General features: G+C 45.6%; 3 protein-coding genes across 3 annotated transcripts; all 3 read right to left on the reverse strand.

The window, feature by feature from the left end:
- Positions 1 to 7,247: 7,247 nt before the first annotated feature.
- GGS25DRAFT_490960 (uncharacterized protein) lies at positions 7,248 to 8,232 on the reverse strand. Its single transcript, XM_049261040.1, has one exon. The coding sequence runs from the start codon at positions 7,927 to 7,929 to the stop codon at positions 7,657 to 7,659; it is 273 nt and encodes a 90-aa protein (XP_049116749.1). The 5' UTR covers positions 7,930 to 8,232; the 3' UTR covers positions 7,248 to 7,656.
- A 1,950-nt stretch (positions 8,233 to 10,182) lies between these two features.
- GGS25DRAFT_490962 (uncharacterized protein) lies at positions 10,183 to 11,014 on the reverse strand (the record flags this gene model as incomplete). Its single annotated transcript, XM_049261041.1, has 1 exon — positions 10,183 to 11,014. A coding segment is annotated over exon 1 (287 nt), but the record flags the coding sequence as incomplete, so codon positions are not given.
- Positions 10,973 to 11,460, reverse strand: GGS25DRAFT_490964 (uncharacterized protein; the record flags this gene model as incomplete). The annotated part of the gene is made up of 1 exon (XM_049261042.1): positions 10,973 to 11,460. A coding segment is annotated over exon 1 (236 nt), but the record flags the coding sequence as incomplete, so codon positions are not given.
- Between the last annotated feature and the right edge of the window lie 12,587 nt (positions 11,461 to 24,047).

Genomic DNA, 24,047 nt, shown 5'->3' on the forward strand with positions numbered 1-24,047 from the left:
ATTGTTGAAAGGGGGGGTCTGGTGGTTCTGGGTTAGTGGTCGGCCATGGTTAGGGTTAGTTGACTGCCCAGACGGTTGATTGGGTGGTGTGTTTGTGGACACGCGTGGTAGGGAGTGATTCGTGCTATTGAGTTTCGAAACAAAAACCGAACCGAACGAAGTAACTAGCGAACGAGCCGTGCCATGTCGGTCCGCAGATCCATAGGTAGGGCATCAAGATCACTGGGGAAGAACGTGAAGAGGCCAACCCCCTCTCTTCCATACCCCACCGAATAGCAGCAAATGCCTATTACAACGACCGAACGATTGACCACGCGCGCGAAACACCCTCGATCGCCGGCAAGGCAAGACACGACAGCGACAGCGACAACAACCTCGCCTCGTACATCACCTCGTATATACCCGATCTACAAGGCCAGACCTTGCTTGCTGCGGCCTGCGCGGGCCAGCCAACCACAGCGCCGCCTCGCGAGGCAACCATATATGAGGCACCCAGGTGCCACAGCATTGCCGCAAAGATTAGGTACATAACCTGCCTACCTATAGATGCATGTGTGAGTCCCGAGAGTGTGCAGTAGGAACAAGCCATCAGGGGGGGTGGTAAAGCACGTACCTACCTACCTAGCCTTTCTCACTAACCTATTAGGTACCATGTAGGAGTCCCAAAAAGAGTCACCGCCATTATCATCTTTGCACCTATGTAGGTCAAGTAGAAAACCCACTAAGGTAAAGTACCTACCTAAGGTGTAGGCATACGGCCTATTCCAGCAAGTGAGACAAAATGCCATTTGTCCATTTGTCTGTGATACGTTCCACTATCCCCGCGGGAATCTGACACTTTTCTGTTCTGTAAGACGTGCTTTCGAAGGTAGGTAATAAAAGCCAAAACCAATAAAAACAATTCTTTCTTCGAAGAAAAGCGTCTAGCGCTGCAGGAGAGAGATGATTAGGTAGGTGTACCTACCGATCTAGGGACTTGGGTTATTAGCTGGGAGAAGTACATACCTACCTAGGTATGTAAGAAGGAGGAGGAGAAACGAGCTGCTGTGTAGCCAAAAGCCGCCGTAAGCAGCTGAGCTAGCTCTGCATCGCAGACAGCTCAGCTGTTGAGGACCGCGAACGACCTAAATGGTCACGATGGCGAAATGCGAAATAGCCTGCCTCCTTGTCCGTGTCTAGTATGTCTGTCTGTCTGTATGCCGCTCGCCCCATCGTCTCGATCTAGATAGTCTGCCGACTTAGCACCGTGGGCTAGATAAGTAATCATAGCCGGCGTGAAAAAAAAAAACAAAAAAAAATGATTGCATAGGTAGGTAGATATTTTCCAACCACGGCCAAAAAAAAAACCTGTTCTTGCTTAGATTTTCTCCATCTCAGCTCTCTCTCACCATATCTCTCCATTGCTCTCCCTCGTCTTCTTCATATGTTCCTCTCGCATTCTGCTATCCCGAAAGTAAGCGCGTGGCACATATACCACAAACAGCGTAGGGAGTCGAAGGAAATGACCAGGAAATGCCACGTCAAGGAACCTAGCGCGTCAGGTACCTACATGATGTAGGCGTGTATGGGAAGGGATCTGATATGATATGGAAGTGCAAGTGATGATGAAAATGAAAAAAAAAAAATGACAGCAGAAAACGGGACTAAAGGCGCAAGAGTAACCCTAACAGCAATAAACACGTGCGGGAAACGGCAGCAATGCAGGCGCAGGCAAGGTAGCCTTGTGAGACCAGGGTAGATAGGTAGGCACCAGAAAATGTGAGGCTCACTAAATGATGCGTCAGCCGTGTGTGTGTGCGTGTGTGTGTGTGATGGAATGATGGTTCGGGGATTGATGTGCTCGCCTAGATTCTGTATGTACCCGGGTTAGGTACCAGGGAGGTATGCATGTATGTATGTATGTATGTAGGTAGAGTACCTAGTAGTTGAACATCTGGCTTGCTTCAACCTCTTGCAGCAATCTCCACCTATCTAACTACTGTCAAGCTGCCATGCCGGGCCTGAACGAGGAAAAAAAAAGGACAAAGGAGAGAAAAAAATCCTAAGCGGCGCCGATACCGTGGCGAGCGCATCGCTTGCACCGATCGACGGACCCAGACCCAGTGATGTGGCCGGCTTGGTTCCAAGGTTTGCAGGGCTGAAGCGAAACGAACCAACCCTCGGGAATATCCTCCCGATCAGCGGTGGCCCTTTTCTTTTCCCCCCCTTCCCCTTCTTCCCAAACCCCCTGTTTCGCGAAAAAAGCAAAGCAAAGCGGCAGGCACTCAAACGTTCGGAGGAAAAAAAAAAGGTGACATGGACACGTTCAATGTCTGTTTGCCTTTTAGGTCGTAAAAATAAAAAAAAAATAAAAAAAACATCGATCCCAAGAAAAGAAAAAAGGGGGTCCCGCCTCGGTCCGAATCTGGTATAGGGCAGCACGGAAAGGTGCAGCCAGGCGCAGAGTCGCTATGCTGCAAGCTACCTACATGTAGGTAGGTAGTGTAGGTATCGCCTACACTATTTCTGGGTCTTCCGAATACCCTTAACGGCAAACGGGGTACATGTAGCGGCGCATGTAATGTATATGTATGTAGGCAAGGTAGGTAGCGTCAGGGTTGCGTCGCTATCGAGACGCCCACGAGGCCCCATCGTGATGATTTATGCTCAGATGACCCAAGATTCCCAGCTGTGCCGCTGCTGCGACTGCAGGATGTACGATAGCAGATCTTGCTACCTACGACGCTTAAATGTCAGGCTAATCATTTTTTTTTCTTTTCCTTCTTTGGTTCAAAAGCGGTCAGGCGTGCAAGTCAAGGGGGAAAAGAAGAGAGAGCTAACCGGGTCTGGGCTTCGATGAAGAAAAAAAAAAGGAAAAAAGAAAAAAGCAAACTGACCCAATCCAATCCAAACTATAGAATGACTGCAGATGAAGGACCAGGCTATAACTGTAGTAGTGTAGTATATTCAAAGAATGGAACGCTACGATAAGCCCAAGTCTGGGAGTAGCGGTCGGATTTGACGGCATGGGGATTGGCTTCGCCTCTGTTCCTCGCCGTAGGTATTGTACCTTACCTTAGGTAGTCTAGGGAGGTAGGGATGTCGTAAAGCAGAGTAAAAATAGAGTATCCCGATATAGAGAGAGGGTAACTAATAGAGGGATAGAGAACCCCGGCCTTATCCATGTAACAAAAAAACCCCATCAGAGAGGCTCTGCGGAGAAAAACTTGCCAGGTAGTGAAATAAACCCAGTAGGCCGGAAACGTTTTTGAGGGACGGGACGCGCGGACAGGGGAAGAAAGGGAAACGGCTCGGTGCGTCATCAGGACCAGAGTGACGGCCGAGTTTGCCGGGTCACGTCAATGTTCGAGCACGACCCCCTTACAACATACATAGACGGATACCTGGATAATACCTACACATACATACTGTAGGTAAGACTACACGTCTACCCAAGATACACCCATCCATCCATCCATCCATCCATCCGCATTACCAAGGTTTACTTACTATAGCAATACGAAGTTCCCGGTTATAGAAGACCCTATATTCGCTGAATATTGCTCTTTCCACGGGCCGGTGCTCAGTCATCTACGAGGCCCCTTCCATGGATGGATGGGAGGCGGGAACGTCTAGACCGTAAGGGGAAGAAAATAAATTGTAAGGTTCTTTGTCAGGGCCTCTGCAGCGGACCCTTTTCGGGTTTCTGGAATCCAAATCGGGCTTCGTTTCTTGTTGCTCGCGTGAGGGAGGTTACCTACTAAGTAGGTAGGTAGGTAGGTAGCCAGCCCATGCGTGAGGTAAGCTGATACCAATTGAGTCACTAACTAAGCTTTTGCTGCAGATTATATTCGAGATCTTTCTTTTTCTTTTTTTTCTTTCCCAATTTCTTTTTATTGTAATCTGTCAACTTTGGGTACATCGCCTACTTACCGACGTTTGTTGATATAATCAATCATCCATCACGTCTTACGATGACGAGAAATCGATACGCTGGACAAATGAAAAAGAAGCGTCGCTTGCTCGCTTGCTCTTCTACATGAAAATGTATAGGTGCTATACATAAAGGGGAAGCCGGGAAGGATGTATCCAGAGTTCACTCCTGCAGGGCTGGCTCGTCATCGTAAGTACCGATACCAGATGCTACCTCGAGTACCAGACAAGTTGAACATTGCTGATTATTTTACCTACCTACCTACCTACCTAGTTAAAAAAAAAATCCCCATGCTGGCGATCATCAATGTTTGGACCCCTCCCCCCCTCCCTCTCCCCTCACCAGGTAAAGAGAGACATGCCTGCAGTGAATGGCGCATGGGGTCTCGCCTTGCTGGGTCGGTACGGAATGGGCTAGGAACCAAGGAAAATGACCTGTCAAGTTCGTTCTCCGCTGCCCTTCTTCGGCGCCCCTGCCTTTGCTGACTGGGCATTTTTGAGGCTGACTGACTGAACTGACCTTGGGGCATACCTTGGGTGAGTGCGAAGGTGAAGGTTCTCAAGCCGCCAGCCTCGTGGATCTTTATTTTTATTATTTTTATTATTATTATTCTCATCCTCTTCTTTTCTGGGCTCAACAGCCTAGCCTGGCTTCACCTCCTCCTCCTCCTCCTCCTCCTCCTCCTCCTTTCTTCGCGCACTCCCCCCATATCGCCTGCAGAACCGGGTGACCGTACCCCCGTCACAATCTCCTCTACCACCGGCACGACCCTCGGCGCCAATATATGGTTGCCATTTACTTGTGATGAAGATGGGTAGCCGCCTTCCATGAGACTTTTTTTCTCTCCCAAGCTTTTCTCTCTCTCTCTCTCTCTCTCTCCACCCGCACGATAAAAAGCGGAGGGCCCTCCGGGAGGAGCCAATGGTGATTGATCAGGTAGCACAAGAAAAAAAAAACCAATGTGCCCATTGCAACACTGGGCGCGAGGTTATTGTCGGTGAGGGTTGGGCCGGTGGTCTTACCTTTTTTTTCTCTTCTTCTCTTGGTCTGTCTGTCTGTCTGTCTTCCTTCCTCCCCTATGCCTGCCCCCGTGAGGTTACTTGTTCGTCGACGCGGATAACACGTCAAGAAAGCAGCAGCAGGCAGAGAGGATGTGTGTATGTATGCAGGCAGCTAAAGGGCGCGTGGGTTGAAGGCTGGCTGCTTACTTCCGGTTGTGGTTTTTTTTTTTTTTTTTTTGGTCAACCCATCCTTTTCGCGTGCCTAACCCCCTACTATCTATCTATGCGCGCCGATCCCATTGAGCGAATGGCTGCGCACAGAGCAGAAGGCCCGTCCAGCCGAAAGATCGACAACAATAAAAAAAAAAGGGCACATCAAATAAGGTATTACGACATGGTTCACTGCCTAGGGTCGGTAAGTAAGGTAAGGCTGGTACTGTAGGTAGGTCAATGTTATCAATTTTTTTTTCTTGGGTCGTGTCGGTTTTTTTTTTCAGGGGCTAACTACATACACTCAACTTTTTTTGGCTTCACGATAATATAATCAACAAGGAGGGGGGAAGGAGGGGAAGAGAAGAGAAAAGACAAAGAGGAGAAAAAGAAATTACCTAGGGAGAGAGCAAAACCCGACCATTTGGATAGGTGCTATAATATGGCTAACCACCAAAACGGGCCTTCTGGTGGTTTGCATTTGGCTCGGCCCTATGCAAATGGGATAAAGACCACTAGAGGTAAAGTAAGGCCTGTGTGTTTTTTCTACACTACACTACCCTAAGCTTGGTACAATACTTCAACAAGAGCCAGTGCTTTAGGGGTAGGCAGTAGGCAGAAGGCCTGTATTGATGGCACTAGGTAATAAGGTAGGTAAGGTATTTGCCCAATGCCCACAAGGGAGCGCGCGCGGATGGGCGGTCAAATGTGACAGGTCATTTTTCTTTTTTGGTAATATACACAGTTTTGTACTGGATTTACATACAATACTGCCAGCCAGCCCGAAAGGACAAGCCTGTTCGGGCTAGTTCAAGTATCCGAGCGAAAGAATACATATCTACCTACATATGTATGTATATACACAGCGCGCTCCCCCCCCCCCCCCCCCCCCCCCATCTTTCGGTTGCGGTACGATTACGACCCAAGAAATGCCAAATCCCATCTGTGACTTTTAAGCTTATACTCGCTTCCCTCTCGTCACGCATGAAGGTGGAGAGGCGGTAGGTGTGCGTACCTAGGTATGTATGTGTGTATGGGTGTGTGAGGGTGTGTGTGTGTGTGTGTTCCTACATATTAGTTTCAGCCTCTCTAGAAAATTAGTTGCCTATCTAGCCGTATACATGTTGAAGAAGGCGGCGCAGTGCATGCGCTTTTGGGAATATACGTAGACAGGTTTTTAGGTAGCGTAGTGTATGTTTAGCTGTTTGCAAGAAAATAAATGATGGCTGCAGGACATTGGGTTGTACAAAGATCCTAGGACAGCTGACAACATGGGAAAGGACGCCGTGAGAGTCGGACAAGGCAATGATGATGAAAAATCTCGAGGCAAACGCCACCGTCGACATCCTTTTTTTTTTTTTTTCTGCAAGGTCTGTGGTCTGTGGGCTGGATGAAACATCTATGGCCTGTCCCAACGTGTTCCCTTGCAGGTGTGGCGAGGATGACTGCTTCGCTGGCGGGACCTATGAGCATGCTGGGAAAGGGCTGGGTGTCAGATCAGGCTCAGCACCAACCTGCATTGACAGGTCTGTGGGGTAAATGCGCCATGTCGAATACTGAAGTGCATTGTATCCTTTCGGCTACCCGCTGTCCTTTGACTTCAATGTTGTTTTTAGAGCTCAATACATATACACCTACAATATCTACTACATGCTATATAATATAGAGAGTAGACACTAGACAGTACTAGCTAGGTATTGGGTCAGCGATCAAAGCTATGACATGTATCGAATAGAGAGGCATCTAATATACTGCGTCCACGTTCAACAAACCTGTCTTAGTTTGCGTGCGTGACAAGAGTTTGTACGTTACCAGGGGGGTGTCTAGGTAGATAAGATGATCTACTGCCGCCGCTAGTGTCTCGCTGTCAAGAAGACCTAGCGTCGACGATGTAGGTAATATGTAGATAAGTATGCATATTGTGGATAGGCAGGCAACTAAGTTATTAGGGATGTTTGGAATTGCTCAATCAACATGGAACTTCATGATGCTAAGGTATGAAGCCGCGTCATTATCGACATGGCGATAAGATCCAGCCTTGAAAGGTTGGACGACTGAAAGGGGTAAAAGCCAAGAATAGATACGGTACGTAGGGCATGTATGTATGTATGTATTGTATGTATGTACACACAACCCCCCCTGACAGCCCAATGGTTCCGAGGGCGTGGATAGGGGTCCAATTTTATTCACGTGTAGTCGGGGGATCTACCTTGGGATGCTGGGTTAGTGACGAAGACTTCTCACTCGCTGGAAGCTTTCTAGAAGAGGAAACCGAATTCGAAGGAGCTTGCTTGGGTTTCTCGGCTTAATGCACGACCGCCTCGTCCAATGGTAGTCCGTTGCTGGGCCGGCTCGATGCAAATCGAGAATAAGCTGCTGCCGAACATTGATGACACACACACAAGCATTCAAGCACACCAGCAGCACACAGCACACAGTCTTTCTCTCTATCTCTCACACTCCTCACTTTCTCACTCTTATCCCCTCCCCCAAAAAAGCACCAAGATGCGTTACACTCTGCCGTCGTATCGCTTAAGCTTCAAAATCCGGGAGGACCTTCCAACCACACGAAGCCCTTAAATTCTGCACAAGTAAATGAAATAAAATCCTACGACACGACACGGAAGCACAATTTGCTGATTGAACGTTGATTAAATCGAAGCAGCACATGATGAGGGCCAATGCAGTGACCAGTGCAGTTGAACCTTGGAACACAGGGGATTGGCGGCAAGTGACGATGCACAATCCGAATGAAATGGCCAAGAAGAAGAGAACCACGACCCCCATGTAAATTTGGGGGATCATGAAGGTCTATAATTTGTCGTACGATGTGTACGAAGTGGAGATGGAGGAGAGAGGATGGATAGTAGTAATAGAAGTAGTAGTAGCATGTATGTAGGCAAGTCGATCTTTCTCGGAGAGACTCGAAAAGCAAGCTACTTTCCTAATATTCCATGAATCCATGGTGCCTTAGCCAGCAGCCTAGATAGTTCGTACATACCACTACTACATAGGACCTAACCGTTACCATGTAGGTAGGTACTAGGTAGCTCCAAACCTTTGGAACGGGTACTATCAACTGGATTCACATGAACGCGGCAAGTGGAGCTGTATGTTATTTTTCTTTCCTTTTTCATTTTGATCTAACCAAGCAAGTCGAATGGCATGGCATAAGTGTCAAGCCTAGTCGTTGACCTTGGAATCCCATGCTAGAGAGGAGGCGCTTCAGAATGCCATTCCTAGCCGTGGAGCAAAGAAGACGAAGAATTGGCGATAAGACAAATGCCATGCACCTAGTAATGTACATCGGTGGGTGGGATACAGAACGTTGCTAGGTAATGTACCAATTATTGTCATGCAACTGCGCCATGCAGGGCATCACAGCTATGCATGTATTGTACAATACATACAGTATGAGACAGACTACCTACTAAGATAATCCTCTGATCTGTTATAGCTTGACGGCATTTACATACTGACCTTAGCTTGCCTGCCTGCCTGGTGCGAGGTTACGGTAGGATGCGCCGTTCATGTGGATAGACTTCCAAGTACTTACCTAGGTATGGTACATTGGTACTAATGGATCAATTCAAAGTCTAGCTTCAATAAGAATCGTGAGGCGTAGGTAAGTATGTAGTATAGTATGTATTGTACAACGCAACGCAACAGCGCCGTCGTTTTGCCATACTCGCGCTGGATGGTGCAAACATGTGTTTCTGCAAGGCCTTCCCCAGACGATGAATCTGACATAGATTACGTCCTTCGGACCGCTAATACCAGATGAGAAGCCCATCAATGCGTAAAACAACAAGTACTCATTGTATGTGGAACAGCTAATAGAGAAGATGGAAATGAAGGGGAGGGGTCAGTGATTCGTCATCCCCATCGGCGCATTTCTACCATTTCTACCATTTCTACCCAACCGTTTTTTCAAACTTGGTTCTACTTTGAATTAATTTGATTAATTTCGATCGCTTGCTCGATTGATTGATCGATCAAACATCTCTTTTTTCCAATGACCGAGGCGATCAATCGCTCAAACCAGCACAACAAGCAGCAGACAAGTAAACAGGTAATCGATGAACAGAGAATACTTACCTATTCGGGGAATGCACGTGGAGGCAGGACTTGAGCCTAAGGTGAGCCTTAGACGAAGCCAATGCACAATACGGATCGCATCACACCCAAACGGTACATTTCTGACAAGGGTGCTCGAGCTTTCCAAATTCCATTAATAGAACAAGACGGTACATATGGCTACTAGGGAGGTAGGCATGTAAATGTAAGCTTACAGGGAAGAATAGGCGGAATATTTCCTTTCGACGCCAACAAATTAAATCCCGTCCAGCTGATTTGCTATATGGGACCTAACATATATGAGGCAGACGGCTTTTTGCAAGCTTCACACTGTGAACCTCTACCTACCTAATGATCGATATGCACTTGGAGAGAGAGAGAGAGAGAAACGTAAGAAATGAAAAAGAGGGGAAATCAAGTAACAACAGAGAAGAGCTAGAAAGAAAGAGTGAGAGAGAGAGAGAGAGAGATGCCGGTTGCGCTGTGGGGATTACGGTACTTGTTGAATGCAATACACATACATATGTTGAACACAAGACGCTAGACGATGCCGGGAATCCGTCTTGAACAAATCAGACTCTGTTGTTGCCAAAAAAAAAAAATCTAGAAAGGGGATTCCGTTCGTTCGTTTGTTCGTCCTTAGCGAGTAAGGCTGCAACGGCCAATCTCAAAATGGTGACCTACGCAAAGTTGCAGTAGTTGACATATTTGCCTTTACCTTTGGGCTGTGTGTGATACAAAGTGTCAAGTGTCAAAGCAGAGATCAGCATAAACTCTCCATCTGCTCGGTTCGATAGTTGAACGGTCAAGCCCGTCCCGAAGGCGTTGTTCCCGCTTTCTCGCATCCGATAGGCTGGTGGGGGGTTTGGTCTGGACATACATAATCATACATGCCTACATCCAATGCTAGGTACATGATACTATAGTATGTATGTATGCGCAGGTGTACAGTATAGCGTATGTAATGGCTATGTATATGTATGGCAAGTCATGTCACGATGGCATCGCCATTGTAGCTCGACTCTAGCGCTGAATTATCGATACTCGTGGTTATATACTGGCCATGTGAATGGCGGACCCCCATGCCCGGCAAATACAAAGGGGCCATACAGACAAAATAGCTATGTAATCAGGACAAATTTCGATATTAAGATAGTTACATACATGCAGGTCTGACGAAATGCATACTCGACTTTTCGACCGCCTCATACTTAATTGGCAAAAAACCCCAAAAGAAAAAAAAGTTAGTTGCATACTGCCGGCCTCGCCCTTATTCTTTTCTAATCTGGCATGATTCAATTATTTTTCGGTGCGGTTTCAGCGCATACCAGGCCGACTGCCTCTTCGGGCAACTATCAAATGATCACCATGCCTTGGTTGGTCGATGGGGGCTGAAAAATGTTCGATTACTGTAGATAGACGATCCCGGGATGTGATCCGTCGCCCGTTCGCGGGACCCGTCTCATGGTTGTTGCCGTTGTCGTACCCGTGGTCACACTCGTCGACCGATGGAGAAATCACACATAGAATAAAAAAAGAAACACATGGAATACATATGTAGAAGAGAAAAAAAAGAACGTTGCCGGGGATCAAGAGGTTTCCCCCTCCCTTCGGGATACAGATGGAGAGAAAGAGAGAGCACGCGCGCCTTCTTCTTCCAATGCTCTGGCTCGTGGCGTCGATCAAAGTGAACGGCGATAGATAATAAAAAGTACAATAAAAAAAACGCCAACAACAAGAAAAAGTAAAAAAAAAAAAAACAACGAACAACGTGAACATGAGGGGAAGGGGGGGGAGGGGGGCTAAAACTGTGACGTGCGACAGGGTTACCTAGGCTTTACCAGTAAGAAAAGGAGGGAAAATCTGGTGGAGGGGCTGATCGTGAGGCTCACCAGCCAGTCAGCTACAAAACTGCCGCGGGGGAGGATCAGCTCCTTGACAACTGGCTCTCGCTGCAAGCCCGGGCCGTTTTCTTTCTGTTCTATCGCTGCGAGCGCAACAAGCTGTAACCGTAATAAACCATGCAAGCACGCACGCACGCACGCACGCATGCACGCACATATCATATGGTGCAGTAAGTAGATAGTTACCTACCTACATTAACACAGCATTTCGTCGATCTAGCCTCTGGATGTAGCCGGTAGCCTATACGTCGTCCTTCTCTTTCTCGTTCTCTCTCTCTCCACAGCCCGAGTATCGCCGGACGAATCTCATGGTAGGCTTTTTTTTTCTTTGGACTACCCTATTGTTTTTTGTTCTTCGTGGTATTGGGGAGGGAGGGAGGGGAGAGAAGAAGAAAAAAAAAACCAATCAGTCGAGGTTCTGGAATGGGCCCTGGTTACGTCCTCAATCTCCAGCTGCATCCCCGGGGCTGCAATCCTAGGATGCCGCACGTAACGACGAAAGGGAAGGGAAGGGCGAGGGAGTAACAACGACAACGAAAAAAAAAAACCAAATGAATCCTCCCCGAAGGATACTATGTAGGTATGTACATATCTCTGATCTTCCCCCCCTCGTCGCCTTCTGTGGCGTGTGCCGTTGTGCATACCATCGAAGGCCGAAGTACGCGTGCGCGCACCCACCTTTGCTGCTACAACATCACGACAGGTTTATACGTTTATACTGAGGGGAAGCAATGCCTGGCAAGAAAAAAAATATACATACTTACAGGTATGTATGTATGCGCAGGTTTGTGTGGATGAGGTTTCGACATTCTGAGCTTAGTATGTACGTGTCGAGCTAGCCTCGCAGATCCCCACATCCAATATCATATTTCGTATACTGTATCGATGTAGGTACCTACATATAGAGATATACCAGGTAAGGTAAGTATATGTAGGTCAGGTAGGAATGTTTACATTGTATATGTACGTATGTACGCATGTATGTAAGTCTATATGTAGGTAAGCTTCGCGTGGGAAGGATTTTCGAAGATAAGAGCACCATAGTCAGGTAGGTAGGAACGAAAAGCACCAAACTATAGCCCATTGGTAAGGAAAAGGGGACGATCAAAGATTGTATGTATGTAAGTGATCAGTCAAAAACGCCATCTTGAAACCGAACTCGAACGTAAGATGGATGACGATGCTAGTCCGATAACAAGTCCGGGGAAATCCCCATTGCTACCAAAGGCAAAGGGAAAGCACGCGACATTGGCGGCTCGCTACGCCAAACGACGTGCGCGGGGGTCTATTCCGAAAGGCAATCCGCTGCAGTAGTGTGACGGTGCAGAGCGAGGAAAGGGAAAAATGGAATGGTGTTGTGTTGTGGTGTGTGTGTGTGTGTGTGGCCGTAGACAGAGTAAAATTGGATGGGAGTTGCATGAAGCTTTTGGGGGCCCTGGAAAAATAATAGTTCGCCCGCCGCCTTCTCGATGCCAAATTATCGATGGCAAGAGGATTTCGATGTATGTAGGTAGGTAGTATTTGCGGTTTACTATACCCTATTACCTAGGTTAGGCACAACTAATGTATTGTACGATATTGTACGATACTTCTTAACTCGTAGGTACAATATCTACCTCTTACACATCATGATCGAACAGTTCTCGTCAGATTCTCTGCGAGCCGCCTTTAGCGAGGTTGATGTGCAGAGGCATGGCTGCTGCTGCTGCTGCAATCATCGTCATCTACGGAGCAAAAATGTGGCTGGGCCTGTCAAAAACAAGCCGCTTTGATTGTTCAAAAAGCCCTACGTACCTAGTTTGGCGTGCATGGATTGGCTTTTTTTTTTTTTACTATGTACATTGCATGGGGGGGGGGACGTTACCTTGCGTCGTGCTTTGATGCTAGGTACGCAGTCCCGGATCGACGAGGGATGGCGCTGCTCGCCTACGATGGATAAAAGACCGAGAACCATAGACTAAACCCCCGCGTTGAACGATGGACCCAGTGTAGGAAGAGTAATGTAATGTAGTCTAAAGGACTGTCATCACAAACTACCTGGGTGGGTAGGTAGGTAGGTATGTAGATAGGTTCCAAGCTGGTATACCTTGCTGGCGTTCTACATACATGTATTACACACTAGATATGTAGACACTGGGTCGTCGTGCTTCTACTTTTGCTTTTTTCTATGAGCGGGAGAAGCCGCTGATGCATCAGGCATGAAGACAACGAATAGTATATTGGACCGAGGCAGATATCTTGGCGAGCATCCTCTTTTGCGGTTACGAGAGAGCCTGATAGGCAATAAGTCGTTTAAAAACACCATGAATCAAATGCCCTTGATACTTCAACCACTACTTATTGGACATCGCACTGCAGATATGGGAAGAAAATAAGTGCTAAAGAAAAAAAGCAAAGCCATATTGTATTTAGAATGGCCGAAAAAAAAAACAGACCTCGTGACGCTTGACCCCCCCTAGCTGCTCCAGCTGCTGCTCCACGAGCGGATAGCAAAGAAGAGTTAAAGACGGTAAGCCAATCAATTTAGTGATACCTTTGAATTAGCAGTGTCGACAAGCACCAGTCAGCGTCCACATCCATTCCAAAACGGGGTCTCCCTTCAAATGGGACGCAACAAGGGTTTACACGGAAACCTACGATACGTATTCCGGCCTGTCATCAAGAGAGGGGGCCAGGCGGGCGGGCTTTTTTTTTTTCTCTCTTTCTGATCTCGCATGGTGTCGGTGGATGCTTGCTTGCTCTACGGGGAGTATTCAAGGGCCATTTATTCGACAACAACAGAGACGAATGTGATCATGTGGTGGTTTTTTATTCCCTTTCTCCTTAAAGGGTCCAGGGGGAGGAGGAGAGGAGAGGGGTTTGGTTTAGGGCGCTTTATCACCAAACACGAAATAACCCGAGACAGGAGTTGCGGCGCATCGAGATACACATACACGTAGCCTTTCTCTTATCCTCATTCCTGCTGGTTTTGATGCAATCTGAGCGATTTGACGAGGCACAGAAAATAATAAATCTCCACTACTAGAACCGTGTCTGTGCCGAAGATGCCGGTGGTTCTTGTCCGGGACTCCGTGGCTTGCAGCTTGCTTCTGTCTCCTCTTGCTCCTTACCCTGGAGCGCAGGGGGTTTGCCGTTGATTGATTGGACGTGGGCCGGTCGATCTGGTAGCAATCCGATTTCGAGAGCTGAAAAATTCCATTATTGCAGCAGGCCGCTCATACGACCTAATCGTGTAGGCAACATGCTGCCAAGTATGCACAATACTAGCGAAGAAGTATGTATAGCGAGAGGGAGTAAGAAAGGGATGGGAGTGAAAAACACGCAATTGTCTAGGTTAGATATTAGATTTCGGGCAAAAGATTCCTCACGGAGGTCCGATAAGTATGTCGCAATATTCGGGTTTCCGTTTCAATCATGTAGTGCCCAATAGGAGAAGGAATCAAATATAGAGATACTATGTAAAATGTAAAAATGACTACCAGCCTGCTTAGGTTGCCTCATCTACCTCAATACCTACTATTACTACTTACTTTGCCTGCTTACCTTAATATACTTGATATATTAGAGGTAAGATAAAAATCAGCTTCTTGCTTTTTTTTTTATCATCTTCTTTAACTACATCACAGTAGCCGTTAGTCGCCGACTCTAGATGGGGCGATAATACGAGCCAGTGCTGCCATGGGTAGTATTCTTGATGATAGTTGAATCTTAGGTTGACCTAGCCTCGAAGGAACGCTGCAAGATTATGTGCGTCTCTTACTTTTACCTACTTTATATATGTGGCATATGAGCAAATACGATGCGAAAATACGGTGTTGCGCAAATCAATGGACCAATGTCGAAGCGACAAGATTGCGATTGGCTGGTGTCTTTGGAACCCCCCCTGACGCTAATTGCAGCATGATGATGTGGAGTTGAGCGCGCATCCAACAGGGTCCCTGGAGCAGGGCTGCAGGAGGATGTACATGAACCCAAGTGCCCCCCTGTTGATCACCTCAAACTCCCCCCATTTTGGGCCGACGACTATACCTCATTCGGACAGGCACTTGGGCTTAACTGCTTTTTTAGGCACTTGGGTTCAACTTTTTGTCACTTAAGGTTTATTTTTACAAAAACAAAAAATTCATAATTAATTATTAATTAATTATAAACATAACTTTAAAAGATAATTATAATAATTATTAAGTTTAATATTTTATATATTTTAATTTTAATTTAATTAATTTATAATCAATTTATAATTAATTTGTAATTAATTATAAATTGATTTTTAATTGATTCTTATTTAATCATTAATTAATTAAAAATAAATTGCTATCGGAGGCTTATCCGCACCCTAGTACATAGCGCTGGTCCGGGCTCTCCAGCTAGCCTCTAACATACTATCCTTAATAACTTTTCCTTCAATAGACGCATCTTGATGCAACCGGTATCATTAGAACCGCCTCAATTAGCGCTTCCAAATGATATATGGTTCAAAGAAATGCGACCAGTGGTTGCGAAGTTATTCGGGGTTGAATGAAGTAAGCACTTTTAACGCTAGCCGAGGGCCATCACGTGATCAAGGTACCGATTACAGATGTATCTTTTTTCAGGTGCTTCTTAATCTTTAAATTCAAATAACTTCAGATTCAGATATCGCATTAATCTGAAACATATATTGTTTGGAAGCTCTAATTGAGGCGATTCCAATGATATAGGATGCACTAAAGCGGCAGCTTGGGCTGATTGAAGGTTTGAAGCTTGGGCTTTTTGCAGCCCGTTTTCTTTGTACCTGGGTGCAAAGGCAAAACTCAAAAAAATAAGACTCGAAAGTTCAAATAATCAGGTGGGCCCCTGTAAAGCATGTGGCCAATTACAGCTAGCTAAATTCCGGATTTTCGTGTGACCGAGCCCCATTCTGGGTGGGCTTTATAGCGGGACACTAGGCCTAAAATGGGGGGAGTTTGAGGTGATCTACAGGGGGGCACTTGGGTTCATCTACCTCCTGGGGCTGCAGAAGAAGAGAGATCTGCCTTCGAGAAGACGGGTTCGGCGTTTCGTGATACATTACTAGGTACAGTATTATGTAGATATGTATGTGTGTATGTGTGTATGTACATACATATATGTATGAGGTGAGGTAGCAGTAAGTATGTACCTAATACCTAATACACAATACTTGACATACATACATCAATGTAGTACTCGCAGCTTTTCAACATTCAATGTTGAATGGATGGAATTTGCACATGTGCTGTTGTACACCCGAACCTGACCTAGAGATCTTCGCCCGTCGCCCTTTTCTAGCGTACATAGATAGAGGCAACCCCAAGCCATGAAACTGCTTTAGCACGCTAGGTCAACTGGATCTGGGGAAGATTATCTTGACGTGTGAAGTCGTACACAGTTACCAAATGATGATGGGCGCAGCGAAACGAAGCGAATAGGAGCTGACTTTGTTGGTGGAGAGATGAAATTATATTACAGGACCTGATGATCGCACTAGACATTTTGACGTAATTCTTCATACCTTATTTTTTTTCTTTCCTCTTTTGTTTTTTTCCCTTTTCAGCTTCGGCATCATCTCCGCGAAGGCCCGCGGAACAAAAAAGTGTGCGTGGGGAGAACCAGTCAATCAAGGGATCAATGGATACATACAGTACAGGTAGCACTATTGCTGCCCTCATGTCCTCACCGGGCGCTAAATCCATATTTTCCTCTTGTATCCATTACTTTAGTATTTAACGTTGAGTTGTTTCTAGTACATACATCCATAGTAGTGTGTGTACTAGGAGGGACACCAAAGAGGGTATGCTGGCATCTCCACTCACATGATAGAAGAGTAAGGCCAAAACACAACACGGAAACGGTGAGGAAAAAGGGGACTAGAAGTTTCTAAAACATTTCTAGACTCGGAATAGAGCCTTGAAGTGTAATTTCTCCTCGTGGGAAAATATGATATGTGATTTATCTTACACAGGACTTGAGATGTATGGTATTCATGTTGAGAATCATAATACCATGGTGTCAATGCATATGTATAATGATTGGTAGGTACCGAGGTATACGTCGTTATTGTCATCAAGTTATTACACAGTACTAGGTTCACTACCTAGGTTAAGTGTTAACGAGGCGAGCCCGCCCAGGAGGCGGTGAGCCATCAAGGGGTTGATGGAAGATGAAAAATGTGAAAAAGTAAGCGACCGGTGAAGTCCTAGAAGTGACGGGTACGTCACGGGTAATACATCGCGACTAGTCAAAGCTCCCAACATCGAAGCCGTTGGGCTACGAGGCTTCAAAAGTTTAGGACTGGGGGAGGCTTAGAATCGGTCGACGGCTTGGTTGTTGGGCAGAAGTATAGCACTGCTGCCGTAACAGCAGTTTCTACGAGGTAGCGAGGTAGCGAGATCTACACAACTGGGGATTGTGGCATGGGGCCATGCAAGGTCGGCGTGTAATGGCAGGTTACGTCTGGCATCTTAATGCTTTGACTGGCCGAGTGCTGGTTTATCGTGATTCGGATCGTAATGAGAGAGGCGCTAATTATTGGGGGTGAATTGGGAGCAAGATTCAAAAGTCGATCTGTCCAAAGAGATCCAAATCGTGAGATGTGTGCTCCCTGCTCTGTGCCTGCAAAAAGCTCTACCGCCTGATCACCTACCCAGGACATACATACCGTCCGTCCACCCACCCAGCCCACCGTCCACCGTCCACCGCCTACCGCCTACCTAGGGAGTATCCGTGATTTTCTGAACCTAGTAGCCTAGGTACCCCCTAGTTAGATGGTAAAAGTGGTAAGGTATCGAAAGGTACCCTATCTACTAGGTAAGTGTATCTTGATTTGAGTGGGCTTTCGTCTCGGCTAGAGTTGGTAGCGGCGCGCATCATTCTATGTCTTGCAGCATTGGCAGCCCCCAAGGTTTCAATTGACGGGCTTTAGGTTGACATTCCGACTGCCGAAAGAACAAAACAACCTTGAATGGTTCATGTGTTTGTTGATTCTGCATCTTTTAGGAAAAGTTGAAAATCTTAAAACAAAGCAATAAGGTTGACGGGAACTTTGTTGTGCATATCCTATCCTACGCTCGTTGCTCGTGCTTTGGTGTGTGCTCAGTGTGTGCTCAGTGTGTGCTCTGTGCTCTTGTGCTCTGTGCTTTGCAACTATGCTGGCTCATGATGTGATGTGACTGATGAATCTACCAACCATCTAGGTTACAGATTTCCCACCTGTTCGAGAAGGTTGAAATGAGGTCATTTCCAAGGCCAAGGCGTGTGTGAAACAGAACATTAACGTAACGTACCAGATCTGCTGTTACTTTCATAAAATGGTCTACATCGGACAATAGTAGTATCTACATATTAGTAGCCTGCTAGGTTAAGAAAGGAGGGGAAGGGGGAAAAAAGGGGTTGATTGAAAAGTATGCGAATTGCATACCCAACTATCAATTAAGAGTCGAGCCTAAGCGTTCCCAGCTATCACTAATTTTTTAATTGGAGTTGTCGCTCGCTACATACAAAATACGGTTTGGCATATGTATCTTTGAAATGGGAAAAAAAAAGAAAAAGGAAAAAAAACTAACGTTAAACCCAAAACCAGAATCTTTCACCCAGGTCTTTGGTACCCCCGTGGAACCCCTGTCAGAACATGCCTGTCGCTACTCTTTTTTCATCTTGGGGAAGCCGAGCGTAGATCAGGCTTGGGCAGACGATGATGTAGTTATGGGACCACCACATCTGCCAGCTGGCTCAGCAAACCCACCTTTTATCTACCTCCCCCCTACCCTACCGCCCTGTCTTGCCTTGCCCTGGCCCTAGCAGCCTAGCTGTAGTTAGTCTTAGTAGCTAGACCTGCTTTGAATTACCCCTTTCGGAATAGCAATTGAGAATTGATCAATCTTTTGGGTTCAATGTTGTTTCTTTAATAACATCCATTGATGTACTACTTACTACTATATATGCAACTAACTAACTACGTGGAGACCAAGTTTACCGGTACGAATATTCTTTCCCTTCCCTTCCTTTCAAGTATAACTCCTTTTTTTTTTTACCCAAGTTCCACATCAGAAAGTGAATAGGCATTGATGTTCGTTTCTTTACTCGTTCGCGTTCGCGTTTGCGCACCAAATCCCATGGCCGGCTGCCTCACTGAATCCACAGCTAGGTATTTGTTTCAGTTTTGTCAATCAGCCATTGGAGGTGCTCATCACAATAGGGTTGATATCCTCAACTTTCACTTTATTGATGCTGCAGCCTACGTAGATGTAAGTCCAAGTATGTTGGGCTGTTGGTCATGTAGACATGAGGGAGAAAAGAACATCGAACATTAAAAGGGAACATATGGAACATTGAAAGTTCAATCATTAATGTTCTCAGCAGATATGTATCAGTACTATATCTAGGCTGTGGATGTCTCAGACCTACAGTGTACCTAGTACTCATAGGCCACTCATAATAAACTTTACTTTAAGCCGGGCAAGGGTTACATGTATCCATGGATGTACTCGAGCTCGATCCTCTCATTGTTCAATGTTTCTTGCCTTGCCGTTAATAAGGTTTGGTTGACAAAGACACCGGCAAAGGGCTTCGTTGCTTGTTCGAGGCATGACTGACTCCATTCCCCTGTGGTGCAACGCCATCACGCAATAGGAAGCTTTTTCCCCTGGCCACTTCTTGGGAATTTTGGGAATTAAATTCATCATCAATGCGCTGGCTTTGAGGTACATTCCTAGGTACCTACCTTTGATAATAGGTTATCGATGCAATGTTCCTAATATTGATGTGATTGTGTCATTTTCGTTCGCGTACCTGAGCAGATCTCCTGCAGCCATTCACATCTGTATTCTTGGGACCTGACTCACAGGAACGCAAAGAAGGAAAAAGGGCCAACCATCCATCCCATCGACACTCGAGTGCTCCAATAAGACTGCACTCCTTTCACACATACTAGGTAGGTATGTACATAAGTAAGTGCCAACATACAACATACTACATACCTAGTACTAGGTAGGTATTGTATTGTAACATATATATACACATGGTACTGAGTACGTATGTACCATGGTATAATAAACATTATGTACATACATACATCCATCCATCCTACATGACGGGATTTAATCTACTTTAGCATTTCACAATTTACATCTGTACTAATCATGAAAAGAGAAATAATTCACCTAAAGGTTCCACATATCGTACAGTACCCAGTCGAATCTTCCTAGTCTAATTCTAGTCCTAGGCCCCGATCGGAATCCTTCTTAAACTGCCTCTTACTTAAATATCCCTACTATAAAGTGGGTTTTTGGTCATAAAAGTCATCAGCCACAACATAAAAACAACACCTTACTCAAAACAGCTAGGAAGCTATTTGCACAAATTCTGTAAGATCCCTGTAACGATTTTAAGAGCCTCTTGGCAGGTATCTTTTAAATTGGGTCAAAAACTAAACTACAACAGGTAAAGCGTCTCCATTTTTCTCAAAAATAAGGCCTTTTTTAAGAGGCGGTTGAAAGGTAGGGTCTTACGTTAAACTCGACCTTACAGAGTGGGTCAAATATGCATTTTCATTTTCAAAAATAAACACTTTTTTGCATATATAAAATCCATTTAAATAGATAAAATTCTTGAAAAAGGGATCAATTATTATTTAATTTTATAGCGTTTTATTGAATATTCTTTCATTGATGTGGCTATTAAATTGAAATTTATCTGAATTTATTTGGATTATTTGAATTCGAATATTACGGACGGTAACCTCAGAGGTTCAATTCTGGCTCCAAAGGTTCAAAGGTTCATCAATTCTGAAAGAAAATCGCAGGGGATGAAAAGATACATTCTGGACCCATATATTCTTTATGCATTCGAATGTACCTCTCCACTTTCTAAGAGGCAGTTTAAGAAAGATTCCGATCGGGGCCCTAGTCTTCAATCCCAGTCCCAGTTTCCCAGTCCAGTCCTAGTCAAGCCAAAGTCCACATTGCTGCCATCGAATATACTGTGGACACGGTACAACGCATCTACATGCACGTCCAATTCAGGTGGAAAACTGCCAACCAACGAAGGAGGGCCAGTTTCTTACTGTACCAGGCCCAGAATTACGATACAATAACGCCAACCTAGATAAAAAAAAAATCTCCCAAGAAAGTTCAGGTAGGTCGGTAGGTCGGTAGGCTGGTAGCGGAGGGTGAGCTACCTAGGTTAGGTTCTAACGAAGGGAAAGTAGGATACTTTTTTGATTTTTTTCCTCTTCTACTGTAGTTACCTCCCTTTCTAACATTGCACTTTGCATTAATTAGCCATTTTACATATTGTCATTGTATCATCTCAAGGCTATATGTATATAGGAGGTATGTATAATGTATGCACTATGTACGAATGTACAATACAAAACACATGCACATACAAATACCAGTGACTTACATATAACTATGTATATGTATCCATGGATATCTTTACACATGCACGTGTATGTATGCATAGGGAGTATGTAGATTAAGGCCTACATGTAAAGTAAATTATGATGCTATGTAATAATATTTGAACCTGGAAGGCAGTAAAGTGTACATACTCGTACTATGGCAAGGGAAGGACATGGAATACATGTATGGATTAGTACTAATTATTATGTATATGTATGTCAAGTAGTTCAATGTTGAGGCATCCATGGCATGGCATGGCATGGCTACATATGTAATTGACTGCACATTGGATGTACCTACAAAATACGTACCATTTTTATTTTATTCGACCTCTAGTGCAGCAGTGCTAGTATACCTAGGTAGGTACATACTATCCAAGGACCAATGTATGGTATTTTATCTTAGGGGACCGCCTATTCTTTTTCCCAAGTCCCAAGTCCCAAGTTCTTTTTTGTGACTCCTTCCCTGTCTTTGCCATGCCTTGATCCCTTCCTTTCCGCTCCGTCACTTAATAATTTCCCGACCCCATTCTCCTCCACCTGAAATAGAGGGCAAGCAGAGCTGTACACCTCATCAAATTCGTGCAAAAGTTGTGGTGTTATCATTATTTATTATTTATCTTTTTGAGCTAGTTACTTTTTTTCTTCTCATCTCCTTCTCGAACATTTAAAAAGGCCCCTGTTCGACCTACCAGTTCTTAAACAAAATACCATACCATATACGTATTCGAGATAGAAATTAAAAAAAGACGGACGGACGAACAGACAGCCCAGTCAGTCAGTTTTGCTGTCAGCCAAAACATTTGAAACTGACAATACAGAACAATACAAGGAGAATCCTTCTTGTTGTTACAATACAACTGACAACAAGTCGACAATAACGAAGTTTTATAATCCATTCACGTCGCACCAAGGAATGAAAACACACTTCTTTCATGGTCGTAACAACTCTCATTGCCAGTCTTTTTCCATTTTACACGCACCTGGCCTATTTTATGTCCTGCTGAGCCTCACTGAACGTCATCACGCCCTCTTTCGCCAATTCAGTTGTACGACGGCACCAAAATTACTAAGAAGCCAGAGGGAGTCATCACCACACCGCAGGAGTATCCACCTTCAACTTGCAAGGAACGAGGAGCAGCACATTTCGTTCTAGACGTGCCAACTAGCCAGCCCAACCCTAGGGAACCAAAAATTCTTTAGGTTGGGCTTATCATACGAGATATAGAAATTTATATATCTCTATCGGTGCCCATCTTCCAAGTCAATCGCAAGACAGAGAAGGGACTCTAACAAGAAGAGAAGAAAAGAAAAAACAAAACGAAAAAGAAATATAAGTTCACTTACAAGGGGTTGCAGCAGAACCAATATTAATCCTCTTTTCTCTTTCTCTTGGGAGGACTGACTATCTATCTCACTTGAAATCTGACACTGGGGGAACATACATACATACCCATCCTTCCCCCCCAACTTAGAGCTACCCAAATCAGCGACTTGCATTACGAACCTGCCACCTCACCCATTTTTACCGTGAGCTGTTGCAACATCAGTCCCCCATAACCCGCCTTATTTAGGTCCTGGTCTACTACCCAGGGCAAGTCGGGACGCATAACATACGCGCAGGAAGGCAGCTGGCTGTCGCCGTACCCTGACGTACCTCTGTCAGAGGGCTGTACCAGTGACAGGCTTGTACTTGATTATACTACCACTGTTACTACCACTCCCTGTCACTACTACTCGGGCGCACCCTTGCGTTCCGGACCGCAATCGACATATACATACATCGTGGGAAGGCCCAGTAGGTATCCTGCAGCCTCGAACCTGGGCTCGGTTTTAATAAAGTAGCCTTCCCCGGTGTATACATTCACTCAAGTTAACCCACGGTATATACGTTGTGGTACACAAATCTACTTACATATATCCACTCCCCAAATTTCTATTCTTATGGGAGTGCCTTTATGAAAGACATATCCGGGAAAATGAGGCCCACAAGTTCAGCCCTCCGCTTATAGACGTTGTCTCATATATCTCTTGTACCACACGTACCATCGAAGATTCGTGCGTGGGCAAAGCGTTGCCCCCTCCGAACTTATATCATGTCTACAACCCCCATCATCAACAATACCACCACAAATACCCAAAATTCTTCCCGTCCTAGTATCGACACCCGGGTTCCTTCATCTAGTACGCCGATCATGGCCGTTCAAGGCTCACTGTTACGGCGACCACGCCCAAGTCTAGTCCAAACCACCCAACAGACTAGCACACAACCCACTTCAATGCCCACCTCAGCCATAAGTGCCTCTACGGCAGCCTCTGGTTCTTCTCAACATGAATCACCTGTCATGTCCCCAGACCATGCAGTGTTGACCAACACGAGCAGCTCCATCCAGGCCTCGCCTGACCCTTACCGTAGCCAAGGGAATGAAGCCGAGCAATTTCCTCCTCCGCCACCCTTCGTCCTCGGCGAATCCCTCCTAACTTATAAGCCTAACAGCAACAGCGTGGCTAACCCTAGCACAACGGTAGCGGCTGGGGGCTCC

Source organism: Hypoxylon fragiforme (assembly GCF_022984875.1).
Source record: "Hypoxylon fragiforme strain CBS 206.31 chromosome Unknown GGS25scaffold_5, whole genome shotgun sequence".
NCBI lineage: Eukaryota > Fungi > Ascomycota > Sordariomycetes > Xylariales > Hypoxylaceae > Hypoxylon > Hypoxylon fragiforme.

What these genes read in the sequence shown, in the direction of transcription:
- GGS25DRAFT_490960 (XM_049261040.1), bottom strand. Translation starts at nt 7,929, where the DNA reads ATGATCCCCCAAATTTACATGGGGGTCGTGGTTCTCTTCTTCTTGGCC.